Raw genomic sequence first — 25,460 nt, 5'->3', positions numbered from 1 at the left:
GAGAGAGAGGGAGCAAAAAGGGGAGAAGAGGGCTTTGTGCTCTTTTCATATGTTTCTCTGTCTTGTGTCTCCTGCATAGGCAGGCATTCTTTACCACTAGCGCCACCTGGGAAGCCCACCAAACTGTTAAGATATTCTCCTATATTTTCTCCTAGAAGTTTTAGTGTTTTAACTCTTGTATTTCATATGTAGTCCATATTTAGAAAATAATTTCTAAATATGGTGTGAAATAAAAGCCAAGATTTCTTTTTTTCCACATGGATATTCAGTTATACCAGCACTATTTTTGAAAAAACCCTCCATTTGTTTTGGCACCTTTGTAAAAAATCAGATGACCTTTTAAGTGGAGATCTATACATCTATCTTTATACCCATGAGCTTCCCTGATAGCTCAGTTGGTAAAGAATCTGCCTGCAATGCAGAAGGCCCTGGTTCAATTCCTTGGTTTGGAAGATCTGCTGGAGAAGGGATAGGCTACCCACTCCAGTATTCTTGAACTTCCCTTGTGGCTTAGCCGCTAAAGAGTCCACCCTCAATGAGAGAGACATGGGTTTGATCCCTGGGTTGGGAAGATACCCTGGAGAAGGGAAAGGCTACTCACTCCAGTATTCTGTCCTGGAGAATTCCATGGACTTTGTAGAGCATGGGATTGCAAAGAGTCGGACACGACTAAGTGACTTTCACTTTCACTTTATACCCATACTCACTGTCTTGATTACCTTATAGCAGCCTTATAGAAATTCTTGAAGTGTCATGTATTATAAATTCTCCCAACTGGATTCTTCTTTTTCAAAATTGCTTTAGCTGTTTTAGGTCCTTTTATTTCCATATAAATTTTAACATCAGTTTGTCACTTTCTCCATAAAAAAGAGGTAGGATTGTGATTACAATAACATCAAATATATACATTAATTTGGGGAGAATTGACATCCTAGTGAAATATGAGTCTTCTAGTTCATGAGCATGTTATCACTCTCCATTTTTATAGGTCTTATTTTATTTCTGTCACCAGTGGTTTGTATAAATATATAGGTCTTAAATATATAGGTCTTACACATAATTTTTAAAAATTTATGCATATTTTATGGTCTTAATGCTATTAAAATTGAATTTTTATTTCATTTCCAGTTATTTGCTATTATAAAATATAATTGATTTTTGTTTATTGATACTGTATTCTGTAGTCCTGCTAAATTTGCTCATTCTTCTAGGTAATCTGTGAATTCCTTAGGTTTTCTGTGTAACTGGTAATGTCATCTGCAAACAGAGATAGTTTTACTTCTTCTTTTTTTATATTTATTCCTTTATTTTCCTTGCCTTACTGCACTTGCTTTAACCACCAGTACAATGTTGAATGCAGGTAATGAGTGTGGGTATCCTCGGCTTCTTCCTAATTTTAGGGGGGAAAAATTCAATATTTTACAGTTAAGATGGATATTAGATTAGACTGTTCATAGGTGCCCATTACCAGATTAAGGAAATTCCTTTTTCTTTGTATTTAAAAAAAAAAAAAAAGATTTTGTCATCAATGACTGTTGAATTTTGTCAGAAACTTTTTCTGTATATATAGAGAGGAATGATTATATGGCTTTTCTCCTTTATTTTCTTAATATGGTAGTTACATTGATTATCTCTTATTGTCCTGAAATAAACCCAACTTAATGGTTATGCATTAGGCTTTTTATATATTGCTAAGTTTATTTCTAACATTTTGTTAAATATTGAGGAATATTGATCTGTAATTTTCTTTTTTGTAATATCTTTTCAGATTTTGTAATAGATATACTGTCCTCATAAAATGAGTTGGGAAGTTTTTTCTTCTTTTCAGTAAGAATTTGTATATGTATATGTATGTGTGTGTGTGTGTGTGTGTGTGTGTGTGTATACTGTTCTTTCATTTTGAATTTTTTTATAAAATTCACCAACAAGACTATCTGGGTCTACAATTTTCTTTGTGGGGAAGTTTTGATAATTTTTAAAATAAATACATAGGCATTCAGAGTTTGTTTTATCTTGTGTGAATTTTAATAAGTTGTCTATTTTTAGAAGTTTGCCCGTTTTGTATGTTATTTAATTTATTTACCTAAAGCTATTCATAATATTCTATCATTATCCTTTTGCTATCTATAAAATCTATAAAATCTATAAAATCTGAAATCTAGCCTTTATTTCTAAAATTGGTGAATTATATCTTCTCTTTCTCCTTTTTTTTTTTTCTTATTTAATCTACCTAGAGGGTTAGCAATTTAAGTTTTTCAAAGGATCAGTTTTTTACTTTATTAATTTCTGGTTTTTTCTTTTGCATTATTTCTTCTCATATCTTTATTATTTCCTTCCTTCTACTTATTTTTCAGTATACCTACTCTGCTTTTCATTTTTTTAGATTCTTAGCATGGAACTTTACCTGTCTTTTCTAAGATAATCTTTGGAGGCTATAAATTTCATTCTAAACATTTCTTTATCTATATCCCACAAATTTTGATATGTTATATTTTCATCATCATTCTGTTTGAAATATTTTATGATTTTCTGCATGATTTCTGTGGTGGATTACATATTATTTAAAGATAGGTTGTTTTTGATTTCCAAATATTTTATTTCTCTAGATATACTCTTGCTTTTTATTTCTAATTTAATTCTATTGTGGTCAGAATACACACTGCATAAAATTTCAGTTCACTTAAATGGACTGAGAACTTGTTTTATGACCCAGAATTTGGTCAGTTTTGTTTTGATAAATGTTTCACATATATTAGAAAAGAATGTGCATTCTTTTGAATGTAACGTTATAAAAATGTCAGGTCAAAGTGGGTCGATAGTGTTCAGATCTTATATGTCCTAACTGATTTTTTTGTCTAGTTGCTCTTAGTTAGTAGTGGTAGTAGTTTAGTCTCTAAGTCATGTCCGACTTTTGCGACCCCATGGACTGTAGCCTGCCAGGCTCCTCTGTCCAAGGGATTCTCCAGGCAAGAAAACTGGAGTGGATTGCCATTTCCTTCTCCAGGGGATTTTCCTGACCCAGGAATTGAACCCCGGTCTCCTGCACTGCAGGCAGATTCTTTACCAACTGAGCTACAAGGGAAGCCCACTGCTCTTAGTTAGTGAGACTGACATGTTAAAATCTCCAAATATGATGTGTGAATTTGTCTGTTTTTCCCTTTAAATGGTGTCAGTCTTTACTTCATGAATTTTGAGCTCTAGTATTACATATTTAATGATTATGATTATTGTGTTTTCCTGATGAATTAGCCATTTTATCATTATGAAACATTCCCCCTTTATGTTTAGTAATACACCTTTTCTTGAAGTCTGTTTTGTCTGGTATTGACTTAACTACTCTAGCTCTTTGGGTGGGCTTCCCTGATAGCTCAGCTGATTCTTTGCATGGTTTGTCTCCTCTCTTCTTTGTGTGTTAAACCTGTCTGTGTATTTATGGTTCATCTCTTCTAGACATAGATCTGGGTCTAGTGGCCTTTTAGCTCTACCTTTTTGCATTTTATATTGTAGTGATTTTCTCTAGAAATTGTAATTTTTCATGGGTTACTTAAAGTTAATATTGTACCACTTCAAGTTGATTGTAAGAAACTTGCTTTCATATAGTTCCATTTACTGTCACCCCCATCTTTTATGCTATAGTTGCCATATTATATTTCATCCATATATGTTATAACCACTATCATATAATGTTAGGATTTTTGTTTTCAACAATTATACTTTTAGTAAATTAACAAAAAATTTTTATACTTAACCACATTTACTCATACTTACCAGTTGGAGTGTTTTTCATTTGTTCCTGAATATCTAAATTTTTATCTGATATCACTATCAGTTTGAAAAACTTCATTTATCATTCTTTATGGTACATATCTGCTGGCAGTGATTCTCTTAGTTTTTGGTTTATCTGACAATGTTTTTATTTCACCATTGAGTACTGCAATTTGTGATTTTTAAATTTCTCCAAAGCATTGACTCGGGTTTTAGAAACACAGTCTTGCTTATTCAACACTTTTTGGTGGGTTTCTTAAGATTTTCTAATATAAGATCATGCAACCTGCAAATAGAAATAATTTTACTTCTTCCTTTCCAACAGGGATGCCTTTTATTTCATTTTCTTGATCCACATAACTTTTTAAAAGAACATTCGTCTCCTTGCTTGTTTACTTATATAATTTTGTTTGTTTAAAATAATCCCTCTTCTGACCTTTGTGAAAACCTTTGGAAAAAATTAATGAAATCATGAAGGTTATGCATGTATTTGTATAATACCACAGGGTCATTTCTGTAGAATAGCTTTGGTTATATTGCTTTGTTTCACAGAATAGATCTGACAGCATCTTTAAGTACAACATAAAAGATTTGAAGTCATCACTTATTATTAAATAAAATAAATAAGCTCATCTTTATATTTGCATACCATTTTTTGAAAAGTCTAACTAAAGATCATATATTTGCTCTCAGGAACAACTATATAGGATGAATCACTATCTGTGTTAAAATTATAGGATGCACAAAATAGAATGATTCAGGGTAATGATAGCAAAGGAAAGTATAACCTAGTGGTTTAAAAAAAAGGATAGTGTTTCTTTCAAATAACTTCAAACCATCTCCTGCAATGTTTAGTCTCTCTGTAGAGTTCACGCCTCATTATCCTTGCTAATAGAGACAGCAGTACAAATTTTATAGTCATATCTGATATCCAAAAATATGTTTGGCTTTGAGATAGATGATGTTTGGCATTTATTTTGACTTCTTAGTTTGTTTCATCTGTATAACTTTGGATTCCCTGAGTGTAAAAGAGAGATATCTATCTAGGGGAAACTGGCCTAGATTGATGCTAAGAGGGAAAAGCCAAGTATATTCATTTCCTAGAGCTGCCATAACAAATTACCACAAACATGGTGATCTGAAACAACAGAAATTTATTTCACAGCTCTGAAGGCCACAAATTTGAAATGAAGGTGTTGGCAGGGCCATATTCCCTCTGAAGGCGCTAGGGAAAAGTCCTCCTTGCCTCTTCCAGCATCTGGTGGCTTAGTCACTCCTTGGCTTGTGGCTCCATAACTCCAGTCATGCTTCTCTCTTCACATGGCCTCCCCCTTCTCCCTGCATGTCTGTCTTCTGTTTATCTCTTGTAAGAACACTTGTCATTGGACTTAGGACCCAACTGGATCATCTCAGGATTCTAAATTACTTCTGCAAAGACCCTTCTTCCAAACAAAGTCACATTCATAAGTTCCAGGGCCTAAGATGTAGACATATCTCTTGGGCCAACATTCAACTCACTATAACAACCAAGAACTAAATATCATTCATATGTAGTCCACAAAGTAAAGCAAAAGTAGAAACAAAAAATAAATTTAATTTACTGTGGGAATATTTGTATTGTCTATTTAAAACTGAATTTTTTTTTAATTTATTTGGCTGTGCAGGGTCTTAGTTGTGGCATGTAGCATCTAGTTCCCCAACCAGGGATCAAACCCAGGTCTCAGCATTGAGAGCTCAGAGTCTTAGCCACTGGACCACCAGGTGAGTCCCTAAAACTGAATTTTTTAAAGAAACCTAATTATGGTCTTTCTTCCCTGGCTAACTTCTGTTTCTTCAAAGAGCCCTTCCCTGACTGCTCAGTATAAATTTTATAAAACTAACTACATTAACTATAGCTTTTGTAATTTTTAACCTAAAATCTTCTGACTTCACTCTTGTCATCAATTCCTATCCATAAATTATAGACATGAGCTTGAATTTTGACAAATACAGGTAATCAGTAGAGTAGAGATTACTATCTATGATGTTTTGTACATCAACAGTAGGCTTTCAGTAAACAGTTAACTGAAGTAAACAAACAAAAGTAAGCATTATCCTTGATTCCCTACTCATTCATCTGCATATTTATTTTTTCAATGAATCTACATCTCTCCTTCCAGAAATCCCAAATCTGACTTTGTTCCTCCGTCTAGCCCACTCTGCTTCTAGCCTCTCTGCCTGGGCTTACAGGGCTGCATGTGGCATGGCTCTTATACTCTTGAGTAAAACAAGCATCACTTTCTTACCAGCTCACTCCGCCCTGCATGTCCTTTTATTTTCTAGATATATGAAGTTCCTTCCCACCTGAAACCCCTTGTTCTGGCTGTTCCTTCACCTCAAGTGCCCTTTTCCCGGGACTTCAGTGTGTTTGGCTCCTTGTAACTGAGGTGTCATAGATCACTTCCTAGGTAGCTCCATCAGCCTGTATCATCGCATTTATCACTACCTGTATTTTCTTGTATATTTATGTGTGTGTTTATTACCTGTCCCTATTTACTAGAATGCTTATCTGTCTTGTTACTAGGTATATTTCCTGTGCCTAGGACAATAGCTAAGATATAGTAGACATTCTGTAAATATTTGATCAACTAATAGGTGAATGAGTGACTATCTTGATAGGTGTGAACAAGACATAGGATCTCAAGCCAGTAGTCCCTCATTTTTGACAGTAGACCCAGAGAACAAATCCATGTCATGAAGTCACTGTCTTCTGTAAGTCCTATGTTTTAGACTTGACATACACTGCACGTGGAAAGACTAGCATGTGCTTGGCTACCATTCCAAGTTCCTTCTCTGCCGAATGTGCCTATCTTTTAGAGGCTCTCCTTGCACTCTCCCCTTTTAAACCTTCCTTAGCCTGATAGTTAGACTGGTGATTTTTCCATGGATTTGAGTTCTATACCACTTCTGCTTCCACAGGATCATGAGATTTCACTGCTGAGATAAATCTTAGAAGAGAGGAAGAAAAACACAATGGTTAAAAACACAACCCTGGATTTGAATCTTGGCTCCATCGTTGACTAGTTTAGTGTATGTGTGTGTGCCTGCTTAGTCATGTACAACTTTTTGTGACCCCCATGGACTGTAACCCTCCAGGCTCCTCTGTCCATGGGATTTTCCAGGCAAGAATACTGGAGTGGGTTGCCATTTTCTCCTCCAGGGGATCTTCCCAACCAGGTATCGAACCCCCATTTCCTGCATCTCCTGCATTGGCAGATGGATTCTTTACCACTGAGCCACCTGGGAATCCTGACTAGCCAAGTAGCTTTGGGCAATTTCTGAATTTAGTTTCTGTGTTTTTAAAATCAGGATAACTAGATCCACCTCACAGGATTGTTCTGAGGATAAAGCTACATACAGCACTTAACCTTGTGCCTATCATGCAGTGAATGTTGAGTAAATGCCTGCAGCTTCTATTATGAGGTTGATGATATAACCAGATTTAGCATAGTTCATGCATTCATTCAGCTAGCAGCATAGGCATTGTGCTGGGCACAGGGTTTTGCTCTCAAGAAATTCACAATCTATCGGGGAGAAAGAAGAGGATACAAGTTGTTCAAGTTGTGATAGATGCGAATTAGAGCCTCTAATCTCTATGGGAGGTGGGGGAAGAGTACCTTTGGGTGGACATATGAGTACCTTTGTCTGCCTGCTTTTCTCAGTCTCAGCTGTCTTCATTTTTCCCTAAAAGGTTAGGACCTTCAGAAATTGGCACCTTTTAGAGGCCCTGGCACTGTCTCTTCCTTGGCTATTTTAGAGCTTGCAAACCTGTCTTTAGACATAATTTAGCACAGAATTTCCCAAACAGCATTGTGAAGAACATTATATACTGCAATATGTTAATGGTTCTGTGGGTTTAAAACAAAACCCCAAAAAAGTGTTCCATGGTTCAAATAAGTTTGGAAAATGCCAAGTTATACAGAATTTCTTCCTGCGACACTACTCCTGCCAACTTTTTAATATGCTAATGTGCATTATTAATCTCCAAGAGAGTGATAAAATTCCCAAACTTGACTTGCCCTAAAATGTCTTTTAACAACTTACAGAGCTAATGTTCCTCGGAACAGTTGGAGAACCTAGGCAGGTGGCAATTGCAGATTTACATTCCAGTGTGATCTAATCCCTCCAGAGAGAAAATGGCAAATTTTGTTGAGGCTATTTCTTTAGTTCCGCATGGCCCATGTGAGAAAGACAACTGTCAGGCAAAAATGAGATGTCTTTGGTGAATCTGACCATCTGGAGAAACAGCCTTTCTATATGAACTAATAGTATGTTTCTACTATGGGTCATCTCTTGTTTCGCACTTAAGAGGATTTGGTTCTATTGCTTATTCATATACATATTGGGCATAAAATTGGATATATAACCTCTCAAGGGCTGTCTGAATGATTTACCTAGTCTGCTGAAGAAGGTAATTGAAAACTGAACATGACTCCTTCCCCATGGCATCCTATGATGGAAAAGTTAGAAATGATTTGAGTTGGAGCTCTAGAATGAGCTATGGCCTGCATGACTTAGAGTGTTCTTATTTCTGCCAAGAGAATAAAAGGTTTCCAGGTGCTGAAAAGCCCCTTTTTAAAATACCTTAGAATATTAGATATTTGGGAAACTTGTAGGTCCAGTTGTGTCTTCTGTGTACTTGGAACTATAATACAGGAAACAATGGCACAAATACAGTCCATGACCTTTAGTAGTCATGCTCCAGCACAGGCCCACTTAAATCAAAAATCATTATTTATGACATAGTTGCCCTCAATTCTGTTTAGTCATTCTATATGTACACTTTACCTAATTACCTGACAAGCCAGGAAAATAAATAGTAAAACCTGTGGCATAACTCCTACAAGGTGCTCTCTGCAACCCCAGGTATTTTTACTGAAAGGTAGTAGTATCCCCTGTTATATGGAAAAGGAAATATAAAATGAAGCACCTTACCCTTGGTTACCCAGCTAATAAGTAGAGCCAGAATTCAGCCTCAGGGATCTCTGATCCCAAAGCCTGTATTCTTTCCATACCATCATGTTGTCTCTTGATATCCCACAACGCTTCTGAGATTTGAAAGCCTGTACTGAAATGTAATCCAGGAGGAGACAACGCAGGTTCACCATTTTGAACTCTGCTTCTCAGCAGCTTAGGGAAGACAGGCACTAGGTTGTCTCCTCCCAGTTCCCTTTGGTTAACAGTTGACCATTCTTGGGTGGGAATAGAGTCCTTTTGATAAACTCTGATGTTTTGGAGTCAGTGCCCTTTTGTTAAATATGGAATAGGACACTTTTCCCCCTATAGTTGTCTCTTCTGTTCAGAACCATGTTTTCCAACTCAGACACACTCTGACATCTATAGTGCATATGCTACGTGACACAGATTCTTGGAGTTGTCTAATCTAGCTTCTTATGCCCACAAAGGAACATCTTAGTAGACACATCTGTGTTCTTCACTTTTCTGACCACATTACTCTTTGGTGAACAAACCAATACACAAAAGCCTGCAAGTACTTAAATATGGTCATGAAGCAAGGAAAGTTGGTACCCCTTTGAAGGATCCCACAGAATAGAAAATACATATGTCTATACTAAGCTGTTATTTCTGAACATCAAATTTATAGGATATACAGATGTGGACTTCTGAACTTCTAATGATCCAGGTGTTCCTTATCACCTTTACTTGTGGGTGTGGTAATGTTCTATTATACTTTCAGAGACACTTCCAACATCTAGCATTTATTGAAAATTAAATATATTCAAGAAGTTTGTAAGCATAAATTCTGTTTTTAAACTCAAACCTGATATTGAGTCGCTGTAACTCACTAGCTTTGTGTCTTTGAACGAATCACTGAAGCTTTCAAAACCTCAGTTTCCTGATCTGTAGAATGGTGATATAGACTCCTTGCCTCAAGCCACTGAGAGAATAAAATGAGATACTCCTATATTGAAGAAAGTAGGGAAAACCACTAGACCATTCAGGTATGACCTAAATCAAATGCTTTACAGTTATACAGTGGAAGTGAGAAATAGATTCAAGGGATTAGATATGATAGACAAGAGTGCCTGAAGAACTATGGACGGAGGTTCATGACATTGTACAGGAGGCAGTGAACAAGACCATCCCCAAGAAAAAGAAATGCAAAAAGGGAAAATGGTTGTCTGAGGAGACCTGACAAACAGATGAGAAAAGAGAAGCAAAAGGCAAAGGAGGAAAGGAAAGATATAGCCATTTGAATGCAGAGTTCCAAAGAATAGCACGGAGAGATAAGAAAGCCTTCCTCAGTGATCAATGCAAAGACGTAGAGGAAAACAATAGAATGGGAAAGACTGGAGATCTCTTCAGGAAAATTAGAGATACCAAGGGAACATTTCATGCAAAGATGAGCACAATAAAGGACAGAAACGGTATGAACCTAACAGAAGCTGAAGATATTAAGAAGAGGTGGCAAGAATACACAGAAGAACTATACAAAAAAAATCTTCATGACCCAGATAATCATGATGGTGTGATCACTCGCCTAGATCCAGACATCTTGGAATGCAAAGTGAAGTGGACCTTAGGAAACATCACTACAAACAAAGCTAGTGGAGGTGATAGAATTCCAGCTGAGCTATTTCAAATTCTAAAAGATGATGCTGTTAAAATGCTGCACTCAATATTCGAGTGCAAATTTGGAAAACTCAGCAGTGGTCACAGGACTGGAAAAGGTCAGTTTTCATCAGAATCCCAAAGAAGGACAATGCCAGAGAATGTTCAGATTACCGCACAATTGCTCTCATCTCACACGCTAGCAAAGTAATGCTCAAAATTCTTCAAGTCAGGCTTCAACAGTACATGAACCATGAGCTTCCATATGTTCAAACTGGATTTAGAAAAGGCAGAGGAAGCAAATATAAGATTGCCAACATCTGTTGGATCATCGAAAAGCAAGAGAATTCCAGAAAAACATCTACTTCTGCTTTATTGACTACACCAAAGCCTTTGTGTGGATGACAACAGACTGTGGAAGATTCTTAAAGAGGTGGGAATACTAGACCACCTTACCTGCCTCCTGAGAAATTTGTATGCAGGTCAAGAAGCAACAGTTAGAAATGGACATGGAACAATAGACTGGTTCCAAATTGGGAAAGGCATATGTCAAGGCTGTATATTGTCACCCTGCTTGTTTAACTTATATGAGAGTACATCATGTGAAATACTGGGCTGGATGAAGCACAAGCTGGAATCAAGATTGCTGGGAGAAATATCAACAACCTCAGATATACAGATGACACCACCCTTATGGCAGAAAGTGAAGAAGAACTAAAGAGCCTCTTGATAAAAGTGAAAGAGAAGAGTGAAAAAGTTGGCTTAAAGCTCAACATTCAGAAAACTAAGATCATGGCATCCGGTCCCGTCACTTCATGGCAAATAGATGGGGAAACAATGGAAACAGTGACAGACTTTATTTGGGGGGGCTCCAAAATTACTGCAGATGGTGAGTGCAGCCATGAAATTAAAAGATGCTTGCTCCTTGGAAGAAAAGATATGACCAACCTAGACAGCATATTGAAAAGCAGAGGCATTACTTTGCCAACAAAGGTTCATCCAGTCAAAGCTGTGGTTTTTCCAGTAGTCATGTATGGATGTGAGAGTTGGACTAGAAAGAAATCTGAGTGACAAAGAATTGATGCTTTTGATGAGGGTGAAAGAGAAGAGTGAAAAAGCTAGCTTAAAATTCAACATTCAACAAACTAAGATCATGGCATCTGGTCCCATCAGTTTATGGCAAAGAGATGGGGAAAAGGTGAAAACAATGACAGATTTTATTTTCTTGGGCTCCAAAGTTACTGAGAATGGTGACCACAGCCATTGGACTGCAAGATCCAACCAGTCTATCCTAAAGGAAATCAGTCCTGAATATTCATTGGAAGGACTGAAGGTGAAACTGAAACTCCAATACTTTGGCCACCTGATGTGAAAAACTAACTCATTTAAAAAGACCCTAATGCTGGGAAAGATTGAAGGCAGGAGGAGAAGGGGACAACAGATGATGAGATGGTTGGATAGTGTTACCGACTTGATGGATGTGAGTTTGAGCAAGCTCCAGGAGTTGATGTACAGGAAAGCCTGGTGTGCTGCAGTCCATGGGGTCGCAAAGAGTTGGACACTACTGAACAACTAAACTGAACTGAACTGAATCCTTTATTATTATACTAGATTGAAATTATGAAATTATAAATTATGAAATTATAGGCAGCTGCCTGTTCTGTTTTCAACCCCAAAGTACTGACTTTTCCTCTGTATTTATCTTCAGTTCAGTAAGGAGCTAATAGATTAGAAACATCCTCTCCGGATATGGCAATTTGGCAAAAAATTGTTTTTTAAAATATCACCCTAGAACCTGATATGGCTTACTGTTTGTTCTCTTAGAAAGTAGTATGTCCTGCTTTTTTCAGCCACTTTTTGAGGTTTGTATTAATTTAGAAGTTGTTGTGACTTCTCTGGTGGTCCAGTTGCTAAGACTCTGCACTCCCAATGCAAGGTGCCCAGGTTCGATCCCTCGTCAGGGAATTATATCCCACATAGTGCAACTAAGACCCAGTGCAGCCAAATAAAAATAAGAAAAAAGGAAAAAAGAAATTGTAAGTTGCTTTGTTTTTAATGAGGAAGATTGGAGCTTTTAGTTTCTCCTAAAATTCATCATTCATCTAAAAATTCCTGAGATGATTGCTTTCAGAAGGCATTGTTTTTATTGTTTATTCTCTGTCATGTGCAACTCTTTGCGACCCCATTGACTTCAGCATGCCAGTTTTCCCAGTCCTTCACTATCTCCCAGAGTTTGCTGAAACTTAGGTCCATTGAGTCAGTGATGCCGTCCAATCATCTCATCCTCTGTTGTTCCCTTCTTCTCCTGCCTTCAATCTTTCCCAGCATTGAAGTTTTTTCCAGGGAGTCAGCTCTTCACATCAGGTGGCCAAAGTATTGGAGCTTCAGCTTCAGCATCCATCCTTCCAATGAATATTTAGGACTGATTTCCTTTAGGATTGACTGGTTTGATCTCCTTGCTGTCCAAGGGACTCTGAAGAGTCTTCTCCAGCAGCACAGTTTGAAAGCATCAATTCTTCAGCACTCAGCCTTCTTTATGGTCCAACTCTCACATCCATGCATGACTACTGGAAAAACCATAACTTTGACTATGCACACCTTTGTCGGCAAAGTGATGTCTTTGCTTTTTAATCCAATGTCTAGGTTTGTCACACCTTTTCTTCCAAGGAGCAAGTCTTTTAATTTCATGGCTGTGGTCACCATTCTCAGTAACTTTGGAGCCCAAGAAAATAAAATCTGTCATTGTTTTCACCTTTTCCCCATTTCTTTGCCATAAACTGATGGGACCAGATGCCATGATCTTAGTTTGTTGAATGTTGAATTTTAAGCTAGCTTTTTCACTCTTCTCTTTCACCCTCATCAAGAGGCTCTTTGTTCCTCTTCACTCTCTGCCATTAGAATAGTATCATCTGCCTATCTGAGATTGTTGATATTTCTCCTGGCAGTCTTGATTCAAGCTTATGATTCATCCAGCCTGGCATTTTGTATGATGTACTCTGTGAACTTAAATAAGCAGGGTGAAGTATACAGCCTTGACATACTCCTTTTCCAGTTTGGAGTCAGTCTGCTGTTTCATGTCTGGTTCTACCTGTTGCTTCTTGACCTGCATACAGGTTTCTCAGGAGATAGGTAAGGTGGTCTAGTATTCCCATTTCTTTAAGAATTTTCCACAGTTTGTTGTAATCCATACAGTCAAAGGCTTTAGCGTAGTCAATGAAGCAGAAGTAGATGTGTTCTGAAATTCCTTTGCTTTTTCTACGATTCAACAGATGTTGGCAATTTGATCTCTGGTTCCTCTATCTTTTCTAAATCCAGCTTGTATATCTGGAAGTTCTTTTAACATACTGCTGAAACCTAACTTGTAGGATTTTAAACATTAACTTGCTAACATGTGAAATGAGCATAATTGTACGACAGTTTAAACATTCTTTGGCATTACCTTTCTTTGGGATTGGAATGAAAACTGACATTTCCAGTCCTCGGTCCACTGCTGACTTTTGCAAATTTGCTGGCATATTGATTACAGCACTTGAACAGCATCATCTTTTAGGATTTTAAATAACTCAGCTAGAATTCTATCACCTCCACTAGGTTTGTTCATAGTAATGCTTCCTCAGGCCCACTTAACTTCACACTCCAGGATTTCTGTCTCTAGGTGAGTGACTATATCATGGTTATCCGGGTCATTCAGACCATTTTTGTATAGTCAAGAATACACAGAAGAATATACCTTTTGTATATTCTTGCCACCTCCTCTTAATCTCTTCTGCTTCTCTTAGGTCCTTGCTGTTTCTGTCCTTTTTTGTGCCCATCTTTGCATGAAATGTTCCCTTAGTATCTCCAATTTTCATTATTTAACTTCTCTATTCCTAGGACTGTGTGTGTGTGTGAGTCACTTAGTCATGTCTGACTCTTTGTGACCCCATGGACTGTAACCCACCAGGCTCCTCTGTCCATAGAATTCTCCAGGCAATAATACTAGAGTGGGTAGCCATTCCCTTCTCCAGGGGCTCTTCCGGACCCAGGGATCAAACCTGGGTCTCCTGCATTGCAGGCAGATTCTTTACCATCTGAGCCACCAGGGAAGCCCTGTTCCTAGGACTATCTATGCCCTATTAATATCTCTAGTATCTGTAGCAATCAAAGGGTAATTGTCTACTAGACTGTAAATTCTTGAGGACAAGAACCATGTTTTCCACATCTTTGTGTCCTGCTCTGAGCCTAGAATAATTATTTATATACAGCAGTTATTTAATTAATGTTAAATAAATGAATGAATGAATTCTTAACCTGATAAGATCCTGAAAAGGATGGTGTAATTCTCTAATAAAAGCATCGAGTGAGGGGAAGGACAAGAGGAGCATGGCACATTCCCTTGTCATTAATTTCCTTGACACATGGGCAAGTCACAATTTCTCTGACCTCAAGTTAGATGTTATACTAAATATCGCCAAGCATTCTTCCAGATTTGAAATTCTATAACTGAATCAGCTTTTTACTAAATGTAGTAATGTTTTAAGGGACATGTTGTAGCCTAAAGCTGTATCCAAATCTGTGAAAATGAGCTGACTTATAATTATCAAATACATTTGAAATCAGAGCAAGGCTGTTGAATTCCCAAAAGAATGGTGGCAGTTTTAATTTATTTTCTTGTTAAGAAATTTAAAATGTAATTAGATCTTGGCTAATGCCTTGATAAGAGCTAATTTATGAAGCTTGGTATAATAGTTGCAGAAAAGTGACAGTTCCATAAAATGTACCTAGAATGAGCATAGCTGTATATAAAGTATGATTTGAGGAATCTCTAAAGGACATTCCCAACCATAAATACCTTCCCTAGTTTCTTGCTTACAACAAATTACAACAAATTTGCAGCTTAAAATACCACCTATTTATCATACTAGTTTTCATAAGTCAGAGAGTCCAGGCACAGTGTAACTAACTGGGTTCTCTGCTCAAAGTTCTCTGCCTTTAACAAGGCAGAAATCAAGGCATCAGTAGGGCTGCTTTCTCATCTGGAGTTCACAGTCCTCTTCCAAGCTTATTTGGTTTCTTGGCAGAATTCAGCTCCTTTTGGTTGTAAGACTGAGGTTCCTGTTTCATACTGGCTGTTACTCTCAGCAAGTCACTGCAGTTCCTTGCCATGTGGCCCTCTTAGAGTATGGCAGCTCACTTCTTCAAAGCCAGCAGGAGAATCTCTTTCCTCAGTGTGCGAGATAGATTCTTATATAATTGTAATCATGAGAATGACTATCCCATTACCTTATCCATATAAAGTAACCTAATCACCAGAGTGGTATCACGTCCTATTCACAGGTCTTGCCTACATTCAATGAGAGGAGATTTTACAGGGTGTGGGGAACTTGAGCACCATCTCAAAATTCTACCCACCATACTGGCTGTAATTTCAGAAACTACCAGTTAAATTATTTGAGGGCTTCTGAAGATATGAACATTTTAATTGATCTAAGCCATGTTATCTAAAAGGATGTTAACATGTCAGTCATAAAATTTTAGGGCTAAAAGGGAGCTTAGAAATCATTTTACTTAAACCCTCACTTCCTTGTTTTTAACTTCTTCAGTTACACTTGAAGGAAAATGGCTTGCTCAGATCACAGCTAGTGTGGTACAAAACTGAGACCAGAGATTCCAGTTCATTCACTTCCATACCATTATTGTGTTAAGTACACAGAACTCACTCCCACTAGAAGGATCTAGAGATTCTATAGGTGGCTCAGTGCTGTTATGAGAAGACAAAAATGGGGGAATGTTTACAGCAAGAATGTACAGGAGAGCATCCCCAGACAGCCATAGCATGAAGGTAGGAAATGGGAATGTCATAAAGATGTGTGGAGAAGAGATTATGGGGGAAAAGCTCCTATTTTGTAAATTCTTGTATTTTTATTATTTATTATTTATTGGCCATGCTGCCAAGCATGCAGGATCTTAGTTCCCTGACCAAGGATTGAACCCGTGCCCCCTGCAGTGGATGCACAGTCTTAACCACTGGACCTCTAGGAAAGTCCCTATAAATTCTTTTAAAGTTTGTGGGAGGCAGGCTCCTGTGCTTCAGTTCATTATTTCATTTTGTAAGAACATTTATGTGTGAAGGGGAGTGCTTGCCAGGATTCCATTCATTTAAGACAAAGCCATCAATTTTTAAAACAAAAGTATTCATACTGTAGGCACAGAAGCTCAAATTCTGAAAGAAATGTTTGCTTTATGAGGCACTTTCTCTCTCTGCAGAGAACTAATTTATTTCCCCCCAAATTTAAAGTCACTTAGCAGTTCTAAAGATTGATTCTGGCTTAACTCTGTTACTTGAATATGTTGTAATTTAGTGAAATTATTTATAAGTGCCCCAAGGAGAAAGAAAGCTGCTTTAGGGACTCATGATTACCACTGAAGGAGAGAGGAAAGAGGGTAAGATAAACCACCAAAACATCCACTTAAAGAGACAAGAACAACATCAGCCAACATTATATCCTGCTATTAAAAGGATCAGAAAGAAGTTATACCAACTGGGGAAGTATAGAGGTTAGAATTTAATGCAAGCGCTGCTTTGCAGGGGCTTCAGGGGCTACTGCCCTTAGAGAAGTCTGAAGTTTTGATAAGACACTTGTTAAGATGAAAAGTATTTAGCCTTTTGCATCATTTCAGCAAGCTGAACTTAAATATCTCAGTTGCTTTCAACTTTAGTTATCAGAGATTCAGACTCTCTTGAGGCTGACAACTATAGCCCACCAAGGAAGTAATTTTGCAAAGCAAGCATAAAAGACACTTCCAAGATTGAGGTTAGAATAATGTAAAGAAGTGGTTATCTAAATAATGACACATGCTCTTGGTGGAATGCTGTGCAGCTGTCAAAAAGGAATTTTTTTTTTTTCTGGGAAAAAGGAATTGTTTATGTATTGGAATGAATTATTTCTTAGATATGTTGTTAAATGAGTCAAGCAAAACCAAATATTTAAATCATTTTGTGGGAAGAAGTGAAGAATAAATATTTGATTTTATATCTATAAAATATTTCTAGGGAAACTGGAGATGTTCATTGCCTCTGGACAACATCTGGAGGGGGATGGGACATAACTTTGAGAGGGAGACTTCAGCCCTTTTGTACCATTTGAATTTCAAACAGCTAAATGTATTACTTAATGAAAAACAACTTTTTAAAATAAAAAGTAATGAAAATTTAAAAGCGTCAAAGAGGAAAAAGCCAATATGGTAAATTTTGGTAAAATGTTAAATTGGTCTCGAGATAAGACCTGGCTGTGTGATAAAGGTTTCCCTGCAAGGAGACTTGACTGGCCCCTTGCCAGGCTGTCCTGATGGCAAATCTGTTCTAATGCTCTCATCCCCACCTGCACCTCTGTTCAAGCTGTCTAGGCAGGCATTAGCCTCCTTTCCTGCTTCCAGTACTTACTCAAACTGATTCCTCCGCCACCTACTACTTACTACCTTACATGCCATATCTGGAGTAATCTGTCTCTAATCCTTTAGAATGAGGATCCAAAATGTACCTCTAACCAAATACAAACTATACCACTGTAACCCATGTGTGTCTGTTAATATGTCTGATAATTCTGTATGTTTCACAATCTTAATGGTATGTATGGTTTCCCCTACTGAACTATGATTGCCTTCTGAATGTGGCACCTGAAATCACTGCCTAATGGTGCTGGTAGAAATGCTTGCCTCTTGTGGACAAATGTGATGAGCATTATTAATGATGCCAGATACAATACTGGACAATGGCAATAAACCTTACTGTCAACCAGTTTTACTAGATTAAGCATGTAAGCCCATTGAAACAGTCATCTGGAATGATGCTCTGAGGTTCAGAAAGCCTGACCACAGTTTTTTTCTGGCATATACTGTATTTAAGAGGATCACCAGCATCACCTCTGAGAGGTGGACAGCCTGAGCACACAGCGGTGGTCAGCCTACCTGTGGCACAGTTTTCATTATTAGTGTACTGCGTTACTCTTGGCTCCTGAAATTGCTTGTTATCCTAAATGTTGTCCTTTCCTTCCCACCCCCACCCCCTTCAGTCAGGTTGAAATGTGTGTGTTGTATTAGCCAAAGTATCCTAGAAGAAGATGCAAAAGAAAGGACAAGTGCTCTTTAAAGGAAAATCCTTCCCCTTGTCCCCACCCTCCCCGAAGCCATCTAGGGATGGGACTTAAGAAACTAAGACCTCTACATCATAAGCCTTTTCAGAGCTGAAGCAGAAATGTCTCCCTCACTTAACCTTGGCTGTCACAAGCCAGCTTTTTATTTTCTCCACTACAGTCCAGGAAGACAGGAATCATCATATAGGCACACAGCTAGAGACTGTCAACCCAACTTCGTGTATCACCTTTCCAAACACCTTTGCATTAGGAAGAGACAGGCAGCCCCTAATTGGGTCACACTGTGCATAGCTCAATTTATGCCTCACAGGCAGAACTCCCAGGGCCACCTTTATTTCATATGCTTTTCATTGGGTTGCATTTTAGTAAACCTTTAAATTTGTCCCTAAAATAGTCAGTATACATTCCAAGGGAATACTGATATCTTCCATCATACAGGACATCAGATCTGTTGTCAGACTACAGTGCTGGCTCCTCACAACCCCTAGTTATTATTCAGTTATTCATCCCTGACCACTAGTGAGGAGTAATTCATATTTTGGCTTTTCTTCCACCTGAGTTCTTTCTCTTACTTATAATGAGAGATTCCTGGGAATTTCCTGGTGGTCCCGTGGTTAAGACTCCACACTTTCACTGCGAAGGACACAGATTCAGATGCTAGTCAGGGAACTAAGATCCACAAGTTGCAAGACATGCCCTCCCCCCAGAAAAAATAGTGTGACAGATTCATGGGGAGATCGATCCACTGTCCATATAAGGGATGGAGTGAGCCCAGTGTGTATAGGAAAAAGAGCATGGGCTGAAAGTCAGGAGACCTAGATTCTATATACAGCCCTACTACCAACTAGCTTTGTGGCCCTGAGCAAGTTATTCAAATTCTTTGCATTTTATCTTTCCACTTCCAGTTCTAAGATTCTCTGATTGCAAGTGGATATTTGGGCTCTCATCCCTCCAGAACTCTCCTTTCCTCTGTTCGAGTACTGTTGTGAATAGATAGTTTTATGTAATATAGCTTCTGACATTATAGTCACACAAACTCAATATGTATTTCTTTGTGCTGCTGAATTGTCCAGTCATGGACTATGCCAGAGAGTAAACTGGGGACCTGGCACATCTCAGATTCTGCTTGGACTTTTCAAAGAGCCAGATGGTTAACACATTTTTGAGTGCCAATGAGCCTGCTTCTGCAAATTCCTCCCCATCCCAATCTAGTAGAAATCACCCAGTCTTATGCCCATCTATTGTTCAGGCAGCTGGAGCAGATTTGTACCAAAGGAATAGGTAGGCCTTGGAAACTTAGGCCTTCTCCAGGGGCATTTCATGCTCCATAGGGACATCTTTCAGATTAGAATCCCAACCATCCATCAGTTAGCTTCATTAAATAGGCGAGGCCCACATTCCAGTACCAAAAACTGGTCTACATGGAGAAGCTGAGATCTGGGGCAGAAGTGGTGGGGGATTGTTCTTGCTGTGATTTAATTATGACTTTGTGGGTCAGAGATGTGGAAGCAAATCTGAATGAGCCAGCTCTCAGGACCAGCTGTCAAGCACTTGGCTTGTAATCTGTCATCCTGTTTGTCCCCAGTACTCTTGGCTGGAGCTCACCAGATAGTTTAATGTTTGTTTCCTTCACTACTCTGATGCACACCCTGGAGGCCTGTCTGAGGATCTCAGACTGTGAAAGGCACCCCAGCCAGGCTCTTTGCTGGCTGCTCCCAGTGGTTTGAATACATCAGCAGCCCTGGTTTTCTTCCTGTGGTACAGATGGCATCAGCACCCTCTCCATGTGAGATGAAACACATTCTGTAACTCTTCTGTCAAGAGATGGCCTTTGTAATGAGACATTCTCGCCAGTGGAATTCCAGAAGTCCCTGTTCTGCAACCACTTAACACCACTTTACTGAGCTTTTCACCTCAAAAAGCCAAGAGCTCTCACTGACATTGAATATTATTTATTTAATGGTTTATTTTGAGGAGAAGGTCCATCTTCATAGGGAATAGGATGGGCACTGGGACCATCAAGAAGAATTGATGATGGGCACTCTACCCTGAGAGAATGGAACTGAGAGAAAAAGAGGTGTAGTTATCAGTTAAAACAGGTGTGGTATTGGTGTGAAAAGGGCATGGTTAACAAACATTGGCAGAGAAAGGAATGGTTAACATAAAGTGTCCGTATTTATCTAATATAGAACAGGTTTTGAACCACGTCTCAGGACACATTTCTGTGGCCGCATAGGGTAGTTCGGTAAATGACCACAATTTGAGAGCACCCAGGGTCTTCTGATCTTATTCTCTTTTCACTGAGCAATCTTCTGAGGTGAATTGAGTTTCCTTAGTAGATTTTCCTACTGAGAAGTATAATGACCAGCTGTTATCCCTTTAGTTCTCTTAACAGTTACTGTTTTCCTTGTAAATTGGCCTTCTGCTTTCTCTTCCTTCCCCAGGTCATTTAGTTAGCAGGAATTGGTTCTTCCTGAGCCAACTGAGAGAATAAAGTGTCTAGACCTACCAGGAGGTTTCTAAACCCTAAAACTTCCACAGTCTGATAGAGGCCCCATCTCCCCTGGCATCACTTAACTACATCTCATGAACATCCACACAGTAGATAGTCTGCTTAAGTCTTAATAGTTCCAAGGGATGTTGATTCCTCTTTCATGCTAATTCATGTCCTGGGAGGAAGTGCAATGTGAGCAGTAACCTAAAGCTGCAAGAGGAGGATCTGGCTCTTCGTGCCCTGTGAGCAGCCTAGTCCCCTCCAGCCAGAGACTGGACACTGAGGCACAGCCCAGCTTGTGGCCTTTATACCTTTCTTCTGTCTTTCAGCACACAAGATCCTCAGCTATTTCTGTGTACCTCCACTCCTGTCTCTCAGCCTCAGATTCTGGAAAATGCCAGTGAACCATTCTTTGCACTACTAAGCCACCTTAGCAGTTATCTTGTGGCATCTCCTCTTTTGGATATGAGAAATTGTATCCAAAGAGATCATATAACTCCATCAGGGTCACACCAGCAAGTTGGTGGAGCCAGGACTAGAGCTCAGGTCTTATGACTGCAAGCACAGTTTTCCTCCTGCGTCACCTTGCTTCTCTGCCTTGTTCTGGCATTTGTATCAGCTGTCCTTGAGAGCACTGTGGAGAATGTATGGCGGCTGTAGAGGTGAAGTGAGAGATCAAATGCAGAAAAAAAATGACAAGAAAGAACTGAAATTATAGGAATGAAATAAGCAGAGAAAACACACTGACTTTTAAAAGTTTGCATTACTTCTGGAAGCAGCAGTGGACAGAGGAGCCTGGCAGGCTATAATCCCTGGGGTCACAAAGAATCAGACAGGACTTAGCGACTGAGCACACACGAATCTGAGGTTTATAGACACAAACACTTCGTTGCTAGTTGATTCATGAATAGAAATTCATCTTTTTCTCTCCTCTGAGTTTTATCTCACTTAAGAGTGTGTCTATAAAAAAAAAAGAGTGTGTCTATAAGCAATACATAATTTCTCGATGTAGCGAGATCAGGCTTGAGGATAAATGGCAGAGAAGGCAGGGGAAATTGCCTAATTTCCTTCCTGGCTTGTTTTTCGTGAGAACCCAATTTTCACATGATTGCTAGTGTTTAACAAGTAAATGTCAGAGAAAGAGAAAATGGCAGGAGAGAAGAGATTTTCTCATGAATTCTGGAAAAAGAAAAAAAAAAAAGGCTGTATTCTGATCTAGCGAGATGGGGGCCACTGCTTCTCAAGGGGCACAGTTGGAAATAACAAAGTGGGTGATGGAAAACCTGTCAGGAGGAGGGGCGGGAGCTCAGCTGCACATTTCCGCCGTTCATCTGGTGCTGCAGCCTCAGTGCAGTCAAACTAGTCGCCTTGTTTCTCACCTCCTCATCCTTTGGCTGCCTCATTATTTCCTTGACTTTTCGTTACTGTGTTCTTTCCAGTGGGAGGGAAATGCCAGGATGGAGACTATAGTGATATCAGATATTCTTTACTTCTTTGCAAGGCACTCTTCTAGTAATAAGTTATTAGGGAAGCTACCACTATATGCTTGAGACTTAGAATTCCATCCTTAAATACTATGTGGATTTTAACTTTTAAAATTTTTATTATGGTAAAATATATATAACAAAAGTTGCCATTTAAACCATTTTTTTAAGTAGGTCAGTGGCATTCATTACATTCACAATGTTGTACAACCATCACTACTATTCCAAAAATTCTCCATCACCCCAAATGGGAAATTTATACCCATTAACCATTAACTTCCCAGCTGTTGGTAACCTCTCATCTACTTTCCCTATGAATTATTATCATGCATTCTTACTTAATTATATATACTTCCTAAAGTGTGGCAGCAATGGAAAAAAAAAATGGAACCTAAAGTGAAAAGGAAAGGTGGTTATGGATTAAAGACTGAATTATCACAAATACATCTGAAAATTTTTTTACTCTGATGGAATATTTTTATCCTTCCATTCAGAGAAAGCAAAAGTCCCTCTGCTGGGCTAACTTAACATCTTTCATCTTTCAGTGACCATGCAGCAGGTAGCCAGGACAGTGGCTAAAGTGGAACTCTCAGATCACGTGTGTGATGTGGTGTTTGCGCTCTTTGACTGTGATGGTAAGTGGGGCCCTCTGGAGTCTGGCAGGAAAACTGAGCTTTACTGCCCTTGACGTAGACACTGTTTCTGATGGAGCCTTGCAGAGAGCTCCAGTGCACCAGCCTAGACTGTCACAGCAGCTTCCAAACTGGCTCCCATACTCCAGCTGTGCCACTCTCCAGGCCATCACCGTCATCATCCGGCCGGAGAAATCCATCCAAAATGAAAATCTAACTGCATCTTCCTCCCGTCTTCCCGTCCCTTTCTGCCCTGGAGATGAAGTGAAACCCTTAAGGAGAACACAGGCTCCTTAGGGACCTGCCTCCTGCTGCCTCGTTGTTTCCTGGCCCTTCCCCCCTCTGTGTGTCCAGCAATACCTCACTCAATGTGGTTCTCCAGCAGCTGGACTGCTTCCTGCCGGTGCCTTTGCTTGTGTTACAACCACCGCTGAAGTGCCTCCCCCATCTCACTCCCCTGTATTTGGCCAATTCCTGCTCATCCTTTGGGAGTCAACCTAAGAGTCACCTCCAGGAAGTCTTTACTGATCTGTAATTGTACCCTCCCCTTCCTGAATTAGACATTCTTCCTCTGTGCCCCATAGCATCTTCTGTTTACCCCATTATGGCATCTACCATAATATTTGAATAATGTACTTGTCTCTCCCACAATCTGATGGTATTTCAAGGGACAAAGTCATTTTTATCTCTTTATTCTCAGCACCTAGCATAGCACAGGACCTGACATATAATATAGTCTCATTCAGCTTCTGTCACACTAGACTGAATTGTCTGTGAGTTGCAGTTGAAAACATCAAGGAAGGCACAGATCAGTTCACTTTTAGCCAAGAGAATTGAATTTGGCCGTGAGAGAGTGCTAGGCTTTGGAACCGATGTGGCAGTGGAATTTTCTCATCTTTGTTCCAAGGCCTTCACTTACCTGTTGTCTTTGCCACTTCTTCCAGGCAATGGAGAGCTGAGCAATAAGGAATTTGTTTCTATCATGAAGCAACGGCTGATGAGGGGCTTGGAGAAGCCCAAAGACATGGGCTTCACCCGCCTCATGCAGGCCATGTGGAAATGTGCACAGGAGACAGCCTGGGACTTCGCTTTGCCCAAACAGTAACCCAGAGTGGCACAAGGAGCCACCTCTCCACACCGGGCACCCTGGCTCCTTGGGCAGAGCCTTGGCACAGCCTCCCTGCTGCAACTTCTGGGAGTAGTGCTCCCTTCCTCCTGGGAATGATCTTAGGATTCAAGTCTCCCCCGTCCCCCCGTTCTGCTAGGCTGATTCTGATCCAGTGATTCTCTCTACAAGTTCTCAAAAACATGAGCAAGTCCTAAAAGTGCAGACCCTTTGCATGTTCAACACTACTATGCACTCAAGCACCTATGGATAAAGAATGCCGGCAACTGTCCCCATGCCTGCCAACCCTGGGAAACACCCAGTTTTCAAGCCATCTTGCTGTGGATTTATATTAACAAGAACATTCCTTGCTTCTCCTCCTGCTGGTGTTTTTAAGCTACAAACTTGGGAAACCTCTGACGGAAAAAGGAAATCAGTGATGAGTGGTAACAAGCATGACCCAGACCTCCCGAATTGGCAGGAAGCCTGGGCCCGAGGACGGATTTGTGTCGGTCCCCAGGGTGGCTCTGAGGCCTGCTCCGAAAGGCCGTGTGCACAGTGGGAATGGAGCAAGGTTAGGGATTTAAAGCAGCTGCTCCATGGCTGTCCCCACTCCCTTCTTTTCCTCTCAGGCTCCCTAAGAAGACTGCAGCATGACTGTGCTTATGAAGTGAACAGCAGTTGAGCTCAGGTTCCGTGCAAGTGCCATTTCCCCTCCAGGTGTGTGCCTCTGGAGCTGAGAGCTCAGAGCCTGTCTGCCCTCTGTCTTAAACACTTGTAAAATACCACTTTAATTATAACAGTTTGCAATAAACAACCCCCCCTCTCCCCGACAAAGGCTCCTGTGTCCTTTATTTTAGGATCCTCCAGGGCCCTTTCCATTTCACTTCTCCACTGGCTTTGAGATCCTGCTAGCAACAGACCTATTTTCTTTCCACCAGAATCTGATTCTTCCTGTTGAGAGGACACTTCAGGCATAAACAAAAAGTGAGGGTATCTGGATGTTAGTGGTGGCATTTTTCAACATGGTTTGGATAGCATTTCATCCTGGACCACTTTAGGTTGTCCATAATCACTCATGCCCCACGATAAGATAGGTGTGATCGGGGATATGAGACATCATCTGGTACAGCAGATGTCAGTGTTAAGAACTATAGCAACTGGGAATTCCCTGGTGGTCCAAGGGTTAGGACTCCACATCCCCACGCTGAGGGCCCCAGTTCAATCCGTGGTCAG

At 39.5% G+C, this 25,460-nt stretch overlaps 1 protein-coding gene across 1 annotated transcript in view; it reads left to right on the top strand.

Moving 5' to 3' along the window:
• The window catches only part of MICU1 (mitochondrial calcium uptake 1), a 224,997-nt gene extending 199,936 nt beyond the window's left edge, over positions 1 to 25,061 (top strand). The window contains exons 11-12 of the mRNA XM_020896445.2: positions 23,033 to 23,122; positions 24,064 to 25,061. Coding sequence (XP_020752104.2) covers positions 23,033 to 23,122; positions 24,064 to 24,224 — 251 coding nt within the window. The 3' untranslated portion in view covers positions 24,225 to 25,061. The remainder of the gene's footprint in view (positions 1 to 23,032; positions 23,123 to 24,063) is intronic.
• The last annotated feature ends 399 nt before the right edge of the window (positions 25,062 to 25,460 follow it).

Source organism: Odocoileus virginianus, chromosome 7, assembly GCF_023699985.2.
Source record: "Odocoileus virginianus isolate 20LAN1187 ecotype Illinois chromosome 7, Ovbor_1.2, whole genome shotgun sequence".
In the NCBI taxonomy this organism is placed as follows: Eukaryota; Metazoa; Chordata; class Mammalia; order Artiodactyla; family Cervidae; genus Odocoileus; species Odocoileus virginianus.
This window is presented reverse-complemented; position numbering and strand designations above follow the sequence as displayed.